This window comes from Hemiscyllium ocellatum, chromosome 7 (assembly GCF_020745735.1).
Source record: "Hemiscyllium ocellatum isolate sHemOce1 chromosome 7, sHemOce1.pat.X.cur, whole genome shotgun sequence".
Lineage (NCBI taxonomy): Eukaryota > Metazoa > Chordata > Chondrichthyes > Orectolobiformes > Hemiscylliidae > Hemiscyllium > Hemiscyllium ocellatum.
In genome coordinates this window covers 113301060-113322583 of record NC_083407.1, presented here as the reverse complement: position 1 = coordinate 113322583, position 21524 = coordinate 113301060, and the positions used below count along the sequence as shown (strand labels likewise).

The following is a 21524-nucleotide window of genomic DNA, read 5'->3' as shown; positions in this document are numbered from 1 at the left end:
TGACTATAACCTGGTGTTGTGTGATTTTTAACTTTGTCCACCCCAGTCCAATAGTCACACCTCCACATCATGGCAGTTTGTGTGTGTTAGTTATCCATTCTGGTGTGATAGGCTTGCATTTATGAGCAGTCAAATATTTAAATATATAACAATGTAATAAAAGTGTGACTGTACAACTCTCGAGATGGGACTTTGTCAGTCTTTTCTACATGTCCTCTCATGTTTTTCTGAATGCAAGTTAAGAAATATTCTGAAATAAGCCCAAATCCATATTGTTATTCACTTTACCCCAGAGCTGAAAATACAGAGAATCCCTACAGGTCCTTCAACCCAAGTCCACACCAACCCTCGGAAGGGTATCACCCAAACCCATTTCCCTATGTTATTACTCTACATTTACCCCTTACCCACACATACCTAAACACTGGACAATTTAGCATGGCCAATTCACCTAAACTGCACAACTCTGAATTGTGGGAGGACATGGGAGCACCCAGGAAAACCCATGCAGACATGAGGAGAATGTACAAACTCCACACAGTCGCCCGAAGCTGGAATCGAACCCAGGTCCCTGGCGCTATGAAGCAGCAGTGCTAACCACTGAGCCACTGTGCCAGCAGCAGGACATTTCGATGGGTGGAATGCTGATTTGCGTGATGGACTGGGCTTTGTTCACATCTGTGTAGTTTCTTGCATTCTTGGGAAGAGCAGTTGCAAAACCATGCTGTGTTGCATCCAGATAGAATGCCTTTTTATGGTGCATCTATTAAAAAATGGTAAGAGTCCTTGTGGATATGCTGACTTTCCTTAGATAGTACAGACATGGGGATGAATAAATGCAGCAGCATCGACATTAGAAAGTAGCAGCCTAACTGCTGCTAAAAACTCAACGTGTAACTCTCTAAACGTCTGAGAGATGCTCGTCCAAATACGATTAATGCTTAGAGACAGGAAAAATGTTTGCTTCTCTCATTGAGAGATGAAGTGCAAAGGAAGAATACTGCAAAAGGAAACGTTCTTATGATAGTCAGAAAATTGCACTGAAGGCACAGTGGTTTCTAACAGTGGCATTTCCTTCCTTCTCACTCAATTTTGGCTCCTGACTTGTGATCTATAGAACATAGCCACAGTTAGAAACCTGAAGAAACTGCAACATAGCTCAAAGGCAAGCAGCATTAAAATGAAATTTCCTATAAAAGCCACACTTCAGCAAACAATACACTCAACCCACAATTTAGAAAAAAAATTGGTCAGGGAGATGTGAACATAGCTCATCTAGCATTTTATTTCCCATCCTAAACTGCTCTAGAAGTGGTTGTGGTGAGTTGCATTATTGAATCTCTGCAGTCTTTGGGTCTTTCGGACACTGTCAGATAGATGCCAGTGTTTTAGTTGTTCCGGAACAGCTTAGTTAGAGTCACATGCTCTGGAGCACCGGTCTTCAGCAAAACTGCCAGAACGCTGTTAGAACCCATAGCATCCAAACATTTGATATTATGTGAGGTGAATCAAATTGGCTGAGGTGACTGGGGACCTCAGAGATTATTTATCCACTAGGAGATACATTATTCACTAAGCACTGCAGGATGCAAATACTTCAGTCTTGTTTTTTGCACTGATATATTAGGCTCTCCAAATGCTCAGGATACACAGAAGTGAAATAGCAGCGAGTTCCAATATTGCCCAACCAGAGATAAAACTTCTTATCACTGTTCTGAAAGGGCGACTCCTAGTATTTTTTTAAACAGCGCCCCTTAATTCACTCAGAAAAGAAAACATGCTCTTGTCAACACCATTGCAGATCTTACATACTTTAATCAAGTTACCGCTCACTTTTCTAACTTCCAGTGGATGTCAGCCCAGCCTGTTCATACTATCATTTTAAGACAACTTGCTCGTTCAAAGCATCAATTTTAGCAACGTTCTCTGATGCATTTACATTCCTGCTCAAATAAGGAGACCAAAAGTTAAGAGCATTCAAAATGTGGTCTCACCAATAACTGAAGCATAACATCCTTAATTTAATGTTGCATTCCTTCCATAATAAAGAACAGCATTTCATTAATCTTCTTAGCACATGTAGTACCTGCATACTAGTTTTTGATGACTCATGCACTAGAATGTCCAGATTGCACTGTTCCTTGGAATTTTGCAGCCATTCTCCGCTAAAGCATTACTTTGCTTTTCTATTCTTTCTGCCAGTGAACAAGTTCACATCTTCCTACATTATATTTCATCCACCAGATTTGACCCAGTCACACGATCTGATTATATCTATCTGCAACTCCCATGTCCTCTTGACATACTTGTCTATCCATCTTGGTGCTGTATCTGAACTTTAATACCTTCGCTCTCATCTAAATAAACTGTAAAAGGTTGAAAGCCTAGCACAACCACCTGCAGGTCACATTTTGCCAAACAGCCAGTTATGAATGCTCTGATTCCTGCCAGCCATTCTTCTGTCCATTCTAGTGTGTTATCCCCTCCACCACAAGCTTTTATTTTCTTCAATAACCTTTGGACGCATCACCTTATCAAAGTCTCTCTGGAAATCTAAGTATTGTCTTGATATGTTTTACCTAATATATCCAAAGATGTCATGACACACCTGTGGAGCAGTTGGGATTGAACCCAGGCCTCCTGCTCCAGAAGTATGGACAACAGTGCCACAATAGCCCAAGGTTAGTTTTCTTTGTATTTTCTGCCTGCTTGGATATGGTGTGAGACATTTCCAGCACAGGTGAAACTTGAACACTATCAATGTGTCACTACAGTGATTGTAATGAAAATGGGGCCACTGCTGTTTGCTGTTTTATAAATCATCTGGACATTGGTGTACAAGGATGGGTTAGTAAATTTGCAGATGACACTAAGGTAGTTAGAGTTGTGGATAGTGCCAAAGGATGTTGTGGGTTACAGAAGGACATAGATAAGATGCAGAGCTGGGCTGAAAAGTGGCAAATGGAGTTTAATGTGGAAAAGTGTCAGGCAGTAACAGGAATGCAGAGTACTGGGCTATTGGTAAAATTCTTGGCAGTGTAGATGAACAGAGAGATCCCGGTGTCCAGGTGCATGAATCCCTGAAATTTGCTACCCAGGTTGAAAGGGTTGTTAAGAAGGCAAACGGTGTGTTGGAGTACATTGGTAGGGGGTTTGAGTTTCTGAGCCATGAGGTCATGCTTCAGCTGTACAAGACACTGGTAAGATCGCACTTGGAGTATTGCGTACAGTTCTGGTCACCGCATTATAGGAAGGATGTGGAAGCTTCGGAAAGGGTTCGAGGAGATTTACTACGATGTTACCTGATATGGAAGGAAGGTCTTATGAAGAAGGCCTGAGGGACTGGAGGCTGTTTTTGTAGGAGAGAAGAAGGTTGAGAGGTGACTTAATTGAGACGCATAAAATAATCAGAGGGTTAGATAAGGTGGACAGTGAGAGCCTTTTTCCTCTGATGGTGAAGGCTAACACGAGGGGTGATAGATTTAGGACAGATATCGGGTAGTTTCTTTACTCAGAGAGTAGTAGGGGTGTGGAATGGCCTGCCTGCAACAGGAGTAGATTCAGCGACATTAAGGGCATGTAAATGGGCAATTGACATACATTTGGATAATATTAGAACGATATAGGCTAGATGGGCATCAGATTAATTCACATGTCGGCGCAGCTTCGAGGGCCGAAGGGGTCGTACTGCGCTGTAACGTTCTATGCTCTATGTAACAAGGTCACCAGGTAGACCTTAGAACATGAGATCCCTGATTGGATCAAACCCAATCAAGGAGCACTGGCTGACAGATAAGAATAGGACTGTCAGATATCCTGTTAGGTCAGAGAGCTGGATCAGTGTCAAGGACATTCCACATATAAAGAAAGGGTGACTTGGTGGCGGGATACTGGCGTTCATGGAATTAGTTCAGTGGTGACAAGTAGAAAGCATGCTCCTGAAGAAATCCACTCGCAACAGTCGTCTTTTCAGTTGGGATAGGCATTTCTGGCATTGTGCCCTCACTTGGAAAGCTTGACACGTTTGATCCTGCTGAAAATTGGGCCCGATATGTGGAAAGAATGCATTAATAAATGACACTGGGGCAGTTGAAAAGCAATGTGTAATTCTCCTGACAGCTTGTGGACCTGCAGTTTTTTCCACTATTGACTTTCCGAGGCTCCAGATACTGAAACCTTTCAAGAGTTTACAGATTTAATTAATGAGTATTGTAACCCAAACCTCTAATTCTGAGACACTATCAGTTTTACTCACAAATTGAAAACGAGGGGAATCCATATCGGGAATTTTGACTAGGTTAAGACAACTCGCAGCAGGATGCGACTTTGGGTTAACCCTTGATAAGATACTGAGCCACCATTTGGTATGTGGGATTCATGATGTAATATGCAAAAGTGCCTACTAGCTGAAGCCCAACTGGATTTTAAACAGGGATCTCAACTGGCTTTGGCATTGTAAAATCCCACAAGTGAAGCGTATGAGTTGCAGGGCATTCTGACCCTTGCCAGTCCAACTATGTTTGGGGAACACCACTTGAGTGAAGGTAATTGCATAGCCTCACCCCACACATATCCTAAACAGAGCAACTCTAGATCAGCCCACAGCAAAACCCCAAAACAAAGCCAAACTTTGGCTAAATGGTTAAAAGTTTCTTTAATATTCAGGCTGGCAAGCCATTGCAGATGCTACCAGGATGTAGGCTTGAGATAGCAAGAGAGTCTCACTCGGCCTGAATTGAGTAAGAGAGAACTCATGGACCAACATCCAGGAAAGTGAACATCTTGGCAAGTCCACCTACATCTGGTTTGGGGTATCACTAAGCAATTCCAAATCATAACCAATCAAAATAAATGTCAGATTAAAGGGTGATCTGGTTCTAATGGAAACCCATACCAGTACAGCTGTTTCGGTAATTTCAGAATCAGTCTTTAACAAAATTTGGTCTGGACTCCAACCCCTAAGTTTGGCCAGACTGAGAACCTATACCAGGGAACCTTTACAGATTCAGGGTACAACTTTGATTCTGATGAGAAGCAGCTGTTTCAGTTATCACTGATTATAGTAAAAGGCTTGGGCCCAAGCTTGACAGGCAAAATTGGTTGAGAAAGATTCCCCTAGATTGACTTAACATTTTTCAGTTAGAAAATGGCTGCCTGAGCAAAATCCTAATTAAATATTTGGAAGCTTTTCTGGACTATCAATGGAACAAAACCATCTTGCATGTTGACCAAGAAGCAATTCCACAATTTCTCAAGGCATGCCCAATATCTTTAGAATTACAGGCAAAAGTAGAGGCAGAAATCATAAGAAAGCAAAGGAACCATCAAACCAGTCCAGTTTGCAGAATGGGCAGCACGGTCATACCGATTGTAAAGCCCGATACGTCAGTTCATCGTTGTGGAAATTTTACACAAACGGTAAACCGCTTTTCGCAGCTGGATAAACACCGAATCATTCACATACAGATTTGTACAGAAAGCTGGCAGGCAGGCTGTCCTTCACAAAGCCGGATGTGAGCCATAGATACTTACCATTGTGGTGAGATGGAGGATTCTCAGAAGTACGCTACAATTAATACCCATAAGGGTTTGTACCAGTACATAAGATTGCCGTTTTGGGATAACATCAGCTTGTGCAATTTTTCAACGGATGATGGAGAACATTTTACAATGTCTACCCCAGGTCACTATTTATCTAGATGACATGCTAATAATGGGGAAGACCAATAAGGTGCACTTACAGGACTTGGACATAGTCCTTGGACATTTCTCTCAGGCGAGTGTAGGCCTTAGAAAAGAAAATTGCATGTTCCAGGTCCCCAAGTGACCTATTTGGGCTACAGTCAATATCACCAGGTTTCACCTGTTGGATGATAAAGTGAGACCAATCAAAGGTGCCCTGGCTCCCATGTCTGTGCTGAAGCTTAGGTCTTTCCTTATGCTGGTGAATTATGGAAAGTTCTTTCATAACCTCACCTCCATCCTGGCACTTTGCATCCAATTCTCAAAAAGGGTCAGCCTTAGAAATGGTTGGGTAGCCAAACCATAGCTTTGAGGGAGCTATCATCTTCTACAGCATTGGCACACTATGATCCCAAGTGAGATCTGGTATTGGCGCATGATACCGCCCTGTATGTTGGGGTAGCATTAGCTCATAAGTGGGCCAATGGGAGGAACGCCCAACAGCGTATGCATCCAGGACTTAAGCTAATGCAGAGTATAGATACACCCAGACAGAGAAGGAAAATTTGGCAGTCATATCTGGAGTCTGGACATTCCATCATACCTTTACGGACATAAATTTGTAATTAGAATGGATGACAAGCGCCTGCTAGGTCTACTTAAAAAGGATAAGGCAGAGCCACCCATAGCTTCAGGCTGAATTCTAATATCTACTGCATGTAATACAAGTTGGAATACCGTCCAGGAGACCAAGTAGAAAATTTGGATGCATTGAGCTGCCTCCCACTGGCAGATACACCACTGGTGATACCACCAGTGTAGACGTCCATAATAGTTCTAAATTTTCTGAACACACTTCCAACCACATCTGACAATATCAGATTTTGGACAGAGAAATATCTGGTCCTGGCAAAACTGAAACAGCTGATGGTGTAGGGGAAACCAAAGGTCCATCACAACCAGAACTGAAAAGCTTTTAGACTGAGAGACACCAGATAACACGAGAGGATGGCATATGATATTGGGGAGCAACAATGATTGCCATGAGCAAAGGTCGCTGCTAGGTATTAGCTGAACTCCTCCAGGGTCACAGAGGGGTTTCCAAAACAAAGACGTCGACAAAAAGTTGTCTGATGGCCAGGATTGGATGGAAACATAGCCGCATTGGTGGCGCAGTGCCCAGAGTACCAACAAGGGCAGCATTCATGGGAATGGCTGAGTAAATCTTAGACTCGGTTACGTGTTGACTTGTACTTTCATGGGCTGAATATTCATTGTGGACGCCCACTCAGAGTGGTTGAACGTGCACTGAGTTCATTTATCAAACACTAAGATGACGGTAGAAAAACTGCACGCACCGCTTGCAATTCATGGACTCCTGGAAGCATTGGTCACAAATAACAAACCATCAGAGAATTTTAGTATTTCTGAAATTCAAATGGCGTTCAACTTATAAGGGCAGCGCCATGCAATCCATTATCCAATGGTCTGACAGAAAGAGCAGTCCAAACTCTGAAGGAGGCTAAAGACTACAGCTTCACTAGATTGCAAACTGTCCCGGTTCCTATTTAATTATAGGACAACCCCTCATGCAACTGAAGGGATAACTCCAGGAGAATTGCTAATGAGAAGTGGCCTCTGCACCAGGTTAAATCTGATCTTCCTGGACCTGAGGGGACAGAGTGAAACAGCATCAGAAACGCCAATGGACACAAGACTCCGCTAAGTGAGAGAGAGAGTTTATTTTGGGGGGATGAAGTCTGGTGTAGGAACCATGGAAATTGCCCTGTATAGGTAAGAAGCATGGTCAGTGCAAGGTCAGGTCCACTGATGTATAAAATTCAGGTGGGCACAACAGTCCTGAACAACAATATGGACCACACGAAAGCTGCAAACGTGCAAATAGTGCAGGAACAAAATGTGCCCGGCTGCTCAACAATCTTCCGATTGTTCCAGAACCCTTGCACGCTCCCTCTCAGTCAAGTGTTGAAGACACCTCGGAATCAGAGATAACATGGCAGTTGACACCTTTACCAGCTGAAGAGGAGAATGAATTTTCTTTGAGAGGTTCCAGGTGCAACAGGTGAGCAATTGTGCATTCCACACCACCTGTATCAGAGACAGTTGGAGAAACCTGACCTGGTGCTAAAATGCTCCAGGAAGATTTACAAAAAAAAAGATCTAGTCTATGTGCTTGGACTCAGTCATTATACGATGTCATCCAGATGGACCTCAGGGAAAGAGTTCCCTGATTGGTTTTGTTGATCTGTCCAATCAGACAGCCTGGCTGACAGACAAGAACAGGAGTGTCAGACATCCTGGTATTACCCTGACAGCTAGCTCTGAGGGAGCCGGATCATTTATTACATTTTAATAGTAAGTCTGTTGAGAGATGTTATTGTAATACACCACAGTATGCAGGTGGGACTTGAATCCAGGTCTCTTTGAATCAGCCACTTCTGTATAACAGTTGCAAGCATAGTATTTTACATGTATTTTTAATTTACCTGTCCAGGAATGTTATGACACACCGAGAGAGGAAAATGGACTCAAACACGGATCTCCTAGCTCAGAGGGAGGGGCACCACCACTGTGTCACAAGGCCCTGAACATAGTCATTTATAATATTTTGTAATCAACCTGATCAGAGATGCTATTGCACACTTGTGGAGATGATGGAACCTGGAACCAGGTCTTCTAGCTCAGAGGGAGGGGCACCACCACTGTGTCACAAGGCTCTGAGCATAGTCATTTATAATATTTTGTAATCAACCTGATCAGACATGCTATTGCACACTTGTGGAGATGATGGTACCTGGAACCAGATCTCCTAGCTCAGAGGTAGGGGCACTACCACTGTGCCACAAGTGCCCTAAGAATAGTCCACTAATTTAAAAAAACAATTGCTTAACTATTTTTCTAATCAACCTGTTCAGAAACATTATTGCACAGCTCTGCAGCAGGTGGGACTTCAGCCTACGCCTCCAGGTTCAGGGTGATAGGAACAAACAAAGAACAATACAGCAGAGGAACAGGCCCTTCAGCTCTCCAAGCCTGTGATGACACATTTTGCCTTTCCATACTAAAACTGTTTTCACCTACAGGATCCATATATCTTTATTCCCTTTCTATTCATGTATTTGTCCAGGTGCTTCTTTAATGCCATTATTGTGCCTGCTTCCACTGCTTCCTCCGGAAGCACATTCCTGGCACTCATGGCACTGTGCAGAAAGACTTGGCTCGCACATTTCTTTTGAACCCCAGTTTCCCCACATCCCTTCCCGGCCTATAACTTGACTGTCCTTATACTCAATGCTTCTTCCAATGAAGGCAAGCATGCTATGGCCCTCAAAAATATCCAAAATGGTGTATCTGTTTTGCAGGGGAACAGCCACAGGAGATTCCTGCACAGCTCTCCTGCTCTACCTGCCGGTCACCCTTTCCCTTTCTGCCTGTGGAGTCTGAGTCCGCAGTGTGACCACCTCTCTACATGCACTATCCACCGCCTCGCAAATACTCCACTGTATTCCCAAGCGTTACTCCAGCTCCAAAACTCAGGCTTCCAGGAGCTGCAGCTGGAGAGTCTTCTTGCACACATTCAGGTCCCAGGCAATGGAGATGGGCCCAGCTTCCCACATTGAGCAAGACGAACAGATTTAGAGCTCTCCCGTCACGCCTCACCTCGCCCCTTTAATCCAATTAATCCTTACAATGTCAAATACTTTTAATAATAAATTGAAGCTGCTAGTGCTCTCTGCTCTGATAATTTCTCAAACCTGTACCTGTTACTCACCACAACAGTTTCTAGAAGTGGCTTAGGCTCGCAATCCTTTACCTGCTGGAATTCTCACTGCTGACCTTCCTTTCATCATGTTCTGTTTCCTCTCCTCTGAACCTTGCCTCTCAATTTTTTGGGTTAGAGAAGGAAAGAGGGATGGAAACACTATTGAGAAATACTGTTTGCGGCTGACTGTTCCTTATCATCAGGTTCTTCCACAATGCCCTTCACATTTGCACTGACTGTGGAAGCCACTCCCAGAATGCAAACAAGCAATATCTCAGCAGCCTAACACTTCGGGGCAGCACGGTAGCTTAGTGGATAGCACTGCTGCCTCACAGTGCCAGGGACTTGGTTCGATACCAGCCTCAGGTGACTGTCGGCGTGGAGTTTGCACATTCTCTGTGTCTGTGTGGGGGTTTCCTCTGGGTGCTCCAGTTTCCCCCCACAATCCAAACATGTGCAGGTTAGGTGATTTGGTCATACTAAATTGCCCATAGCATTCAGGGATGTGTAGGTTATGTGCATTAGTCAGAGGCAAATGTCGAGTAATAGGGTTGGGGAATGGGTCTGGATGAGTTGCTCTTCAGAGGGTTAGGTGTGGACTTGTTGGGCCAAATGGCCTGTTTACACACTGTCAGGGCTCTTCCTCATCTAAGTACAAGGAAGCCCAAACATAGACTTCTAAAGATGACCATTCTATCCACAGCACCTGTTAAGCCTTCAAAGAATTCCAACTCATTGGATACACTAGGGTTCTGAAGAAGGGGCACTTGACATGAAATATGAACTCTCCTTTCTCACAACAGATGCTGCCAGGTGTATTGAGTTTCTCCAGCAATTTCAGCTTTTTGTTACAGATTTCTAGCATCCACAGATCTTCATATTATTTTACATTTATTAACTCACTTGCCAATTCTTTTAAGACCCTAGCACGGAGTCCATCTGGACCGGAGACTTGTTCACAGTCCATCATCTGGCTTAATATCATTTCTTGCGATAGGAACTTAGCACAATTTCACTCTCCCTTCTACCTCCTGAATTACAGCTACTACTGGAATATTTTTGTGTCCTCCACAGTGAAGACTGAAGCTAAATGTTTCTTCGTTCATCCATTGTTTTTGTATTCTGATAACTTCCTAATTCTCACTCAACAGAGGACCAACACTCAGTTGTTCTTTTTCTTTCTAAAATACCTGCAAAACTCTTGCTGTCCATTTTCACATTCGTAGCTAGCTTCCGCTCTCTTAAATTTCTTCCTCGCGACGAATCTTTTAGGCATTCTCTGCCGTTCTTCATATTCTGACTAATTATCTGACGTGCCACTGACCTTTGACCAGCTACATGCTTTTTTTCCTCAACTTCAATGTTTCCACTAACTTCTTCAGTTAATCACGGATGATGATTCACCCTTTTGAAGATTTCTGTTACAGTAGGAATATACTTACTTTGAAAATCGCCTGAAATGTCTCCACAGTGTCTGTTGATCTATCCGCTAATCTGTTACACCATTCACCTCAGTTAGCTCAGTCCATGTCCACACAGTTACCCTTATTTAGGTTTAAGACACTAGTTTTAGAGTCAGTCCTCTCCCTTTCAATTTGGACATAAAGTTCAATCACACTGTAGTCACTGCGGTCTAAAAGTAGCTTAGCTCTGAAGTCATTAATTCATCCTATCAAATGACACAATTCCAAGGCAAATATAACCTCTTCTCTGCTGATTGGTGCTGTAAGAAATGGTGCTGTAAGAAATTCTAAAAAGCATTCTATGAACTTCTTATTCAGACTACTATAAATCTGATTTTTTAAAGAACTTTGAAATTAAATCACCCATGATTATTGCTGTCCCTTTTAACAAGCGTAGAATATTTGTATACTTTTTCTCACATTATGGTTACTATACACCATTCCCTCCAGTGACTCATTTCCCCAATAATCCTATATTTTGATCTCTTGAACCAAAGTCAAATCTAACTACTGCACAAATACCTTCCTTGATTAACAACACTACCCCTCGAGATTCACCAAGCCAAGGATGATGATATTTCTGAAGACTCTTCCTTCAGTGACACTCTCTTGACATGGCAGGACTGAAATTAGATCCGTCAGTCATCTAATTGTATAGCTCTGTCTGTTGCATGCTGCTTTTGCTATTTAATATGCAAGTAGTCCTTTGTTGTAACTTTAGCAGGTTAATAGCTCATTTTTAGAGATGTCTAGTGCTGTGCCTGGCTTCCTGCACACTTCAGTGAACTGGGATCAACCCTCTGATTTATTTGGAGTGGTAGCTGGGACAAAGCTGGGCCACGAGGTTATGGATAATGGTTGAACACAAGATGCTGCTTTGCGAATTCTAGAGTTAATGTTGAGGACTCCCAGAAAAACACTCTCCTAACTGTACAACACCGTGCCTCTCTGGTGGCCCTGTCCTGCTGGACAAAATATGGGGATGGTGGTGTCTGCACATTGTCAATAAGGTATGATTTTGTGTGTGAGACTATGTCAGGTTGTTTCTCGACTAGAATGTGAGACAGTTGTTGTAATTTTGGCATAAGGCTCCAGATGTTGCTAAGGAGACCTCTGTAGGATAAACTGGGTTATTTATGTCACTGCTTTTCTAGTGTGTCCTTTTAGGTAAGGTAGACTGCCTACTTGAATACTCTCTTTAGACCTTGCAGCAAACAAGGCTGTCATGAACTCAGGAGCTACATGGCCCTGGCATAACCCAGATTTGGTGTTCAGTGAGTGGGTTATTGCAGAGTGAGTGCAGCTTCATCGCACTGTCAATGACCCCTTCAAATAGAATTGTTACAATTAAGGAAGTGGTCATTCAGCTCATCGTGTCTGCACCAGCTCTCCAAACGAGCACTGTGACTTAGTGCCATTCACCTACATCATCCCATAAGCCTTCAATTTATTTTCATTCAAAGTAATCAGCCAATACCTTGTCAAATGCATCAATTGAACCAGCCTCCATTATATTTCCAGGCAGTGCATTCTTGATCCAGTCCACTGTGAAAAAGTTGTTTCTCATCTTGTATTTGCTTCTTTAGCAAATTAAATCTGTGCCCTCTAATCCATGATTCTTTATGAGCGAGAACAGTTTCCCTTCATCTACTCTATTCAAATCCCGCCCAGCTCCCCCCCCCCCCCCCCCCCCCACCAACCCCGTGAGTTTCAAAACTTCTATCCAATCTCCTCCTAGCCTCTTCTCCAAACAAACAGGCCTAACTCCTCTAATTTATCCTCATAAGCCATGTTCCACATCCCTGGAACTATTCTCTTTACTGACGATCATGGGAAGACTGATTGTATAGTAATAAGTCGGGCTGGGTTTGTTCTGCTTTTAGCAGAAAGGTCCTGTTTGAGCAATTTGTAACATTGCCAGATGATGACAGCATTGCCAGATGATGTAGCTGTAGGGAACAGTTTGGGTAGTAACATGTCTACTTCTACAGCATAAGTCTTTTTGGAGATCTGCCATAATGAAGACCAATACAAACAGACTGCTTACAAGATAGAATGAGAAAAAAAAATGTAAGCTGTTGATGCAGTTGACACTAAGTTTTTTACAGAGTGGGGATGCAGGTTTGAGCAGGGGACACAAAATCAAAAGGGGCTCATGTCAAAAAAGGCAGCCTAAAACTCTTAAAGGGGAGGTGCACTGCAGTTGCAGCAGGACACTGGAAGTCATTCCAAAGTGATTCTTAATAAGGGAAAAGTTAATCATGCAAGTCTAATATAATCCAGCACTTTTAAACATAAAAAAAAAATGCTGATGAGGAGAATTAACATCCTAACTGTGTTCTCACAATACCTTTCTCTCGGCTATCCGTAAGCAGGTCTTCAGTATAGCATGGGCTCTCTCCACTACCTTCGTTGGCTATGGTGAGGAATGTTGGTGAAACGGACTGGGATCGGCTGCTGCTGGTACTGCTCCGGTCCATTCCTGACGGGGTCTGAGTGTCAATACTGCGGGTACTACTGCTTCGCTGCTGTACTGGAAAGGGAGCACGATGACCATCTGGAGTATCTTGAGGCTAACACAAAATCAAAGTGCAAGAGTTAACACCAATTACTTTAATTACGCAATAATAGCTCCGACATTCTATTTTCCAGTTTGAAATTCCTATATTACAACAGTGGCTACATTTCAGAATGTCACTGGCTGCCCTGAGTTGGCCCGAGGTTGCAAAGTGCAAGTTCTTACTCAACAGATTTGTTCAAGTCAGTTCAGGATCTGGATGGATGGGAAGTGAACAAAGGAATAGAAACTGGGTTCAAATATACAAACAAGGATGGATTAACTTGGGAGTTAAATCTTGCAGAATTGGTTCACTCAGGCATGTACTTGAGTAAAAAGCAGTTGAACAACCAAATATGCAAATCTCTCGGCCTCTGAGTATGAAAATTAAAACAGGAGTTGATAGAAGGTAAGCAGCTGAAATCACAAAAAAATTATGAGTTTTTTAGGTCATGAATTAGATATATTTTTAAAAATTAACATATCGGGCAAGTATTTTGAGGGGAGGCAATAGCCTTGTGGTGTTATAGCTAAACTGTAATCCAGAGACCCAAGTAACATTCTGGAATCCCAGGTTCAAATCCCACCATGGCAGATGGTAGGATCTGGAGTTAATAGCCTAATGATGATCACGAAAGCATTGTCGGAAAAATCCATCTAGTTCACTCATGTCCATAGGAAGGCAATCTGCCATCTTTTAGTGAAGGAAACTGTTGGTCTGGTCTACATGTAGCTCCAGAACCACAGCAATGTGGGTGAATCTATGATTCTTAACTGTCCTTTGAGCAATTAGGAATGAATAACATTTGCTGACCTAGCCAGTAATGCCCATATCTGATGTATGAATAAAAATTACCATTAACTCAGTCACAAAAATCACTGCTAGCAGAATCACATAGACCAAGAACTTTTGACTTGAAAGCATTAGATTAGCTTAGATTAGATTCTCTACAGTGCGGAAACAGGCCCTTCAGCCCAACAAGTCCACACTGACCCTCCGAAGAGTAACCCACCCAGACCCATTCCCCTACTCAATATTTACCCCTGACGTGGCAATTTAGCATGGCCAATTCATCCGATATGCACATCTTTTGGATTGTGGGAGGAAACTGGAGCACTGAGGAAACCCACACAGACATGAGGAGAATGTGCGAACTCCACACAGACAGTCGCCCAACAGTGGGAATCGAACCCAAGTCCCTGGAGCTGTGAGGCAGCAGTGCTAACCACTGAGCCACCATGCTGCCCATTATGATGGAACAAACCGGAAAATGGAGTTAAGACCACATCATGTCAGCCATAATTTTATTTACTGGCAGACCAGCTGTATAGTCTGCCCAGATTTTAAGTTGGTTCAATCCTAGCATGGAAAATGTATTAGATAAACCCCAGAAGTTAGAAAAATACCTCAAATCTTCATCAGACAGAAATGAACAATGAATCCAAACACTTTTGGATACTACGACAATTAAAATTTGAGTCAAAAACACCAGTCTTAAGGAAGATCAACAGCAGAGGATTCTGGAGTGTTTCTAAGCATCAGGCCTAGAACTTTGAAGGGATGCAACAAATGGTGGTATAGATGAGAGTGGTATGTAGATGCGAAAGAAGCCAGAGTTGGAAAAAGATATACAAGGGTTTGTAACAATCTTTTTGACTGATTATACTTAATGTGAAGTGCCTTGGAATACTGTGTGTGGGATTACTGCTAGGGCAAGAACTATTTAAAAATCTTTGTCAATAATGTGGATGAATGACAAGACTGAATTTATGGTTGCTAAATTTGCAATCACACGAAGGTAACTAAGAAAGTAAGCTGTCAAGACAAAGTAGAAAGTTTATAAAGGGAGATGGATATGTTAAATGAATGGACAACAGTTTTGTATGCAGAATATAATGGGGGCGGAAATTGGACAGGCAAGGAATGGCATGAACAATACAAAAACAAAATATTATTTCAATACAGAAAGCTTGCTGGTAGAGGAATGTAGATGTACAGGACTCATAATACATTCATCTGCAAGTTCAGCAAATGATTACAAAGACAAAATGGAATATTGTTCATTGCAAGGGGAATGGAATATAATACTGGGAAAGCTTTAATGCAGCTTTTCAGGGTCTTGGTCAGTCCTCACCTGGTGTACAATGTACTGCTTTGATCTCCTTTAGTGAGAAAACAATATAATTAGTAACTGTTAGTACAGGACTCAAGTTATAGATGTTGCCATGGAGAATTCACTAGCTAGATGATGAATGGCAGTTTTGTTTAAATTTAAACTCAGCACATTGATTACAGCATTGCTCTAAGAAGTGAACCAGAAAGATTGGCACCTGCTTGCACACACACATTCAGCTGGCTTCAACTCAAAGTTATTTCTGCCTGAAAAGAACCATGTCCTGCTCCTGTAAGTACATTACCAGCAATGAAATATGTAGGGAATTATAGCATTTGAGATTGAGGGTCATAAACTGCTGTGACTGAAGTATGAAGAGAGACTGCATCACTTTGGACCATATTCACACTAGTTTTTTTTTAATGAGAGAGTATCTTAGAAGCCTGTAAAATTCTAACAAGACTAGATAGGATAAATTCAAGAAGGATATTTCCAGTGATTGGGGAGTCCAGAACCAGGAGTAATCTAAGAATATTGTGCATACCATTTAAGACTGAGATGAAGAGAAATGTCTTCAGCCCGAGTGGTGAGCCTGTGGAATTCTCTGTCACAGAAAGTGATTGCAGACAAAACATGTTTTCAAGAAAAAGTTCTTAGGGTTGAAGGTACCAAAGAGTATTGGGAGAAAGTGGGAACAGGGTACTGAGTTGAATAATCAACCATGATCAAATTGAATAGGGCCATAAGCTCAAAGGCTGAATGGCCAACCTGCCACTCCCATTTTCTGTGCTAGCCACAGGACACATTCTTAGAATAACAGACAGACCATTTACGACTGAGAAAATGAGGAATTTCTTTACAGAGGATGGTGAATCTTTGGAATTCTCTATCCCAGATGGCTGTTGAAGATCAGTCACTGATTATGTTCAAGACAGAGGTCAATAGATTTCTGGATTCTAATGACATGAAAAGATATAGGGGAGAGCATTGGGAAAAGTTCCCTAGGGATATAATCAGCTATCATCTGTTTGGATTACAGAGCAGGGTCCATAGACAGAATGGGATACTCCTGTTATTTCCAATATTCCATGACTTTCAGAAGAAAGCAAACCCCAACCAAAAACAAGCACTCCAAAAGGATACACCTTAGCAAAGCTGCACCTGACGACATTCAGGATGACAGGCATGAAAGGGATTAACATGTTTCTACGAATCAATGTTCCCAGAAATAGGTTTACAATTAATGGACAATATCAAAGAGACTACATTAAAATGGATTGTGTTGGATCAATTCATGAGAGACTACTAAACTTCAGTACTATAAAAGTGAATAGAATTCCTTAAAATCTTGAGAAATAGGAGCAAAGTTAGGTCACTCAGTGCTTTGCCATTTGACCAAGGCTGATATGCTTCTCAACCCCAATCTCCCTTTGATACTTTTACTAATCGAGAACCTGTCTTTAATTCACTCAATGACTTGGCCTTCAACAGCAACAAGTTCCACAGATTCTTCACTTTCTAGCTGAAGAAATTCCTCCTCGTCTCAGTTTTCAGTGTCATCCTTTCAATTTCAGGCTGTGCCCTCAGGTCCTAGTCTCTCCTACCAGTGGAAGCATCTCCTTCTTCATATTCGTTCTATCTAGGCCTCTGTGTTCTGTAAGTTTCAATTAGTTACATTTCAATGAAATTTCACTTTGAACTCTGTTAGATGTTATGTTAATAAAGACCTGAAACATGTGCAAAGAGCTTGAATAAAATCAATGCATGTAGCTAAATGACTCTCATTACGTCTGTGGTGAGTCAGCTTTTCTATTTAACGATTTATCTTGCAAAACTCAGCACCTTCAGGATTGAGGGAATAGGAAAAAAAAGGAGAAATACTGTTTTCCAAGCAACAATTTTGTGGATGTACACAAAAGGTGTCAACCAATTAATCCCACAGTAAAAATATCCAGAGTGTTTAAAAGAAGTCTGCTGGCCAGATCATTGTTTCAAAGAAGCCTGGTTTCTAAGGAAATATCCTTAAATATTTCACTGCTGAGAATATATTTCCAGGATCATCTCCATGCCAGTAATGACTAGTGAGCAGGATGCAAAATATTTCCCTTTTGCTTGGGAGTATCTAAAAGCTTCTCACAAAATGTTTTAAAATATTTATGGAAGTGCCAATTAAAAAAGGTAAATAAACTGAATTGATTGCCTGATTTTTGGCCTATTGTTCAATTAACACTAAATAATTAAGCATGCATTTCCAACAAAATGCACTGCTATAATCACAAAATATTTTACTGAATTCATGCTTGAGGAATGCAAGTGTGGACTAGAAGTGCTGGCGTAATTGCGATGGGTTAAGTGGCCTGCAGTCTCTAGGCAACACTATTGTTCAATTACATGCCAGGGACCACTTTAGCAGCAAACTTATCAATTGCATCCTTTCTTAAAATGAAAAATAAAGACGACAGCCATTTTCTTCTTTAATACATTCACAGTGGGGCTGGAATTCATATAAATTCTACACAAAGTCAGTTCGGTAATACAACTGATAATATTTCAATATCTTCTCGGAACATTTAACAAGTCCAAACATGTGCAAGCTTGGTGGATTGGCCATGCTAAATTATGCAAAGTGCCAAGAGATGTGTAGATTAGGGGCATAAGCAGGGTAACAGGGATAACGTAGGGGGATAGGTCCGGATAGGATGAGCTTCAGAGGGTCGGTGTGGCCTCGTTGGGCCAAATGGCCTGTTTCCACACTGTAGAGTTTCTATGAATCTATGGAATTATAAGATACCGTAACTAGAAATGCAGAAATAATTAAAAATGTATAGCTGATATGACAAGCACCACTGAAAATTTCATTGTTATATATCAATTGGTTATTCAAATATTGTTACCTCTGAAATCCTTTGTGCAATATGTTTGATGGGCTTCCTACGTAACTAACTACAAATCAAGTGTTTTGGAACTCACCCATCCCAAAAGAATTGGCTAACATAAGGCAGTGTATTTCACAAATTCTTCCCTGCCATTTCCTGAATCAATAAGGTCTTCCCTTCAGAAGCAAACTCATTTCTATGTATAAATATTGTCATATTTGTTATGCCATAGGGTATGGAATAACAGGAGAAAAAAATCATCTCCGTTATTAATTTTTAAAAAACAATCTCAGATAGTCAAGGGTATGCACCACTGACCACACCCAATCACCAAAATGATTCACACAAGTCTCATTCTGGGCCACATTCTCTCCTCCTTGCCAACAGAAAATAACATTGAGATTCAAATAACAGGAACACCCCAAGAACAGAAACACAAGTAAAGCTGCTGGCTCAAAATCACACTAATGTTCCAAACTGGAACAAAATAAAGAGTGAAACTATGATTAAACTGAAAAACCATAGAAATTTCTTTGTCTTCATTCCTCACTGAGATGGAGAAGCTAATAACATCTGATAATGCACTAACATTGCAGGCTTCAGTATACAGATCAGGCTGAGCTTTTATCTTTGTCTCTTCTATGTCATAGAACATTCTATTTGCACATCGGCAGACAATTGTCAATACAGGATATTAATAACCTGGTTCATTTGGAAGACGCATGTTCTGCAGGCCTAATCTTGTGTCTAGACACCCAAGAATTTGTTTTTTATTTTATTCCTGTTTTTATTTATTTAAGACAGGCATTCAGTGTCTATTCATAGCCTCCCTTGAGAAGGCAGTTGAGAATCTTATCAAACCATTTATGTCACATGGATAACATGCTGACATTGCACTGATAGTGGAGGAAGAGGACAATTAAGCCAGTGCCTGGGTTGACTAAATTGACTGTTTTGCCCTGGAAGGCTGTCACTTTTTGAGTGTATGTCCAGCTGTCCTCATCCACACAAGCACAGACTATCCCACCATACTTCCGGTTTTGTGTCTTGTAGTTGCAATAAGCTTAGAAGTGTCAAGTGAGCAACTCTCCACAGCATATCCACCTGCTCCAGTATGACAGCATTCAGGGCTGGTCCGGTTTAGTTTCTGGTCAAAAGCAACCAAGGATTTGATGTGTAAGATCCATGTAATTACACATCAGAAGGGATTACCCACTCAACATTTCCAACTGAAGACCATAACATCGACTCAAGCCTGGTCTTTTACACAAGCTGAGCTTTGCCTTTATTAAGAGAAGTGATCCTTCCACGAAAGCTTTGATATAATCTTTGGCTTTGGGATCACACATTTCTGTCTATGGCTGCTGTTGTTTAGCACAGATGTTCTAGCTTGACTGGGCGAGCAGTCTCTTCTAGACAGGTCTGCAGTTGCTCCTTGCTTTCTCTTCTAAACACTTTGTTGAACCAGAGTTCACAGTCTAGTTTGATCTAACAAATGATCGAGGAATATCCGAGACCATAAATTTATAGATTGCAGTAGGTGCAATTCTTTTGCCAATGGCCCACGCTGTCCCATGGGTGATTAGTTTTGAGGTGCCAGATCTCAGATTTAGCATGGCTGTCCTGCCACACAACATAATGGACGACGTTCTATGGTGTCAACAATAGCTCTGATAATGATGTCAACTGCAACCTGCAATGGTAGATTTGACAGTCATTCTATCACAAAGAGTATTTGCTGCAGAGACTCCTCAATCAAGCAAAAACAGTCAACCCTCAATTTTGCAATGCATTCCTTCTGATATGGAATTACATGGATCTTTACAATTACATTACACAAAAAAAAATTGTATAAGCTGTAAATAGTAGTTTTGTAACACTATATTTCAGCTGTGAATTTCACTGGTTTCTGAATGGAGCATGCACTTGTCAAATAGGTTACTATCGTGCTTCATCCTTGATCTGGAGGAAAATGATAAGCTTAAAAATTTCTTTCAGATTCAATTCTTGTTCAGGACATACAAAGAGAACAAAGAACATGACAGCATAGGAACAGGCCCTTCGGTCCTCCAAGCCTGCACTGATCCATATCCTCTATCTAAATCTGTCATCTAATTTTTAAGGATCTGCATCCCTCTGTTCCCTGCCCATTCATGTATTTTAAATGACGCTATTGTTCCCACCGATACCACCTCTGCTGGCAATGCGTTCCAGGCACCCACCACCTTTTGCGTAAACAACTTTTCATGTATATCTCCACAAAACCTTTCCCTCTCACTTTGCACTTGTGACCCCGTGTAATTGATTCCCTAAGCTTCACTAGCATTGTTTTCTCTCAAAAATGCTGATTCCATTTGAGGGGTACAGTTCCACTGGGGTCAGATTCTGTCTGCTATGCCCAAATGACTAATAATCATTAACAGCATGTTCCAACGAGCTATTTAGCTGGAAAATAAACCACAGTTGAGTCTGATCTAGGGTCAAAATCCATGTTCTTTCTTGAAGGTTGCTCACATTTTCTCAATAGCTACTTTTAACATTCTCACTAACTCATTTGAGGGAATGCTTTCACGTGGTGACAATACTTTGTTGACATATGAGACACATACTTTCAAATAGAATTTGGTTAATTAATAACCTCATTAAAATTTTAATTCCCTAGGCATCACAATATTTAAATTGATACAACACAACAGGTATAAGTTAGCACAAACTTTCTTCAATATAACTAACTTCCAAGCATGAAAAGCTATCACCTTAAACACACCTTCCACAGACTGGTGAAATCATAGCTACTGCACAGCCAACATAAAGCACACCACTGGATCATTGAAGCCAAATAATTCCATTTTATTCACTGCATCTTGGATTTCAATCTCAGATTTAAATTTAACAATTGTCAGAGTGTTCATTACAGTGGATACAATACTGATGGCACACTTATGAATGAGTCCATCAGCTTCAAGTAAGGGACAGAACCAACCTGTGATCGGAGGAATGGGTCCTCACCATTTCCATCCATTCAATTTACTCTTTGGTCACCATGAG

The 21524-nt window shown here is 41.5% G+C and overlaps 1 protein-coding gene across 2 annotated transcripts in view; it reads right to left on the bottom strand.

The window, feature by feature from the left end:
- fam117bb (family with sequence similarity 117 member Bb) overlaps positions 1 to 21524 on the bottom strand; it is a 226590-nt gene that overhangs the window by 14798 nt on the left and 190268 nt on the right. For both annotated transcript variants that reach the window (XM_060828106.1, XM_060828107.1), the window contains one exon: positions 13280 to 13502. In XM_060828106.1, the coding sequence (XP_060684089.1) occupies positions 13280 to 13502 (223 nt within the window). The remainder of the gene's footprint in view (positions 1 to 13279; positions 13503 to 21524) is intronic.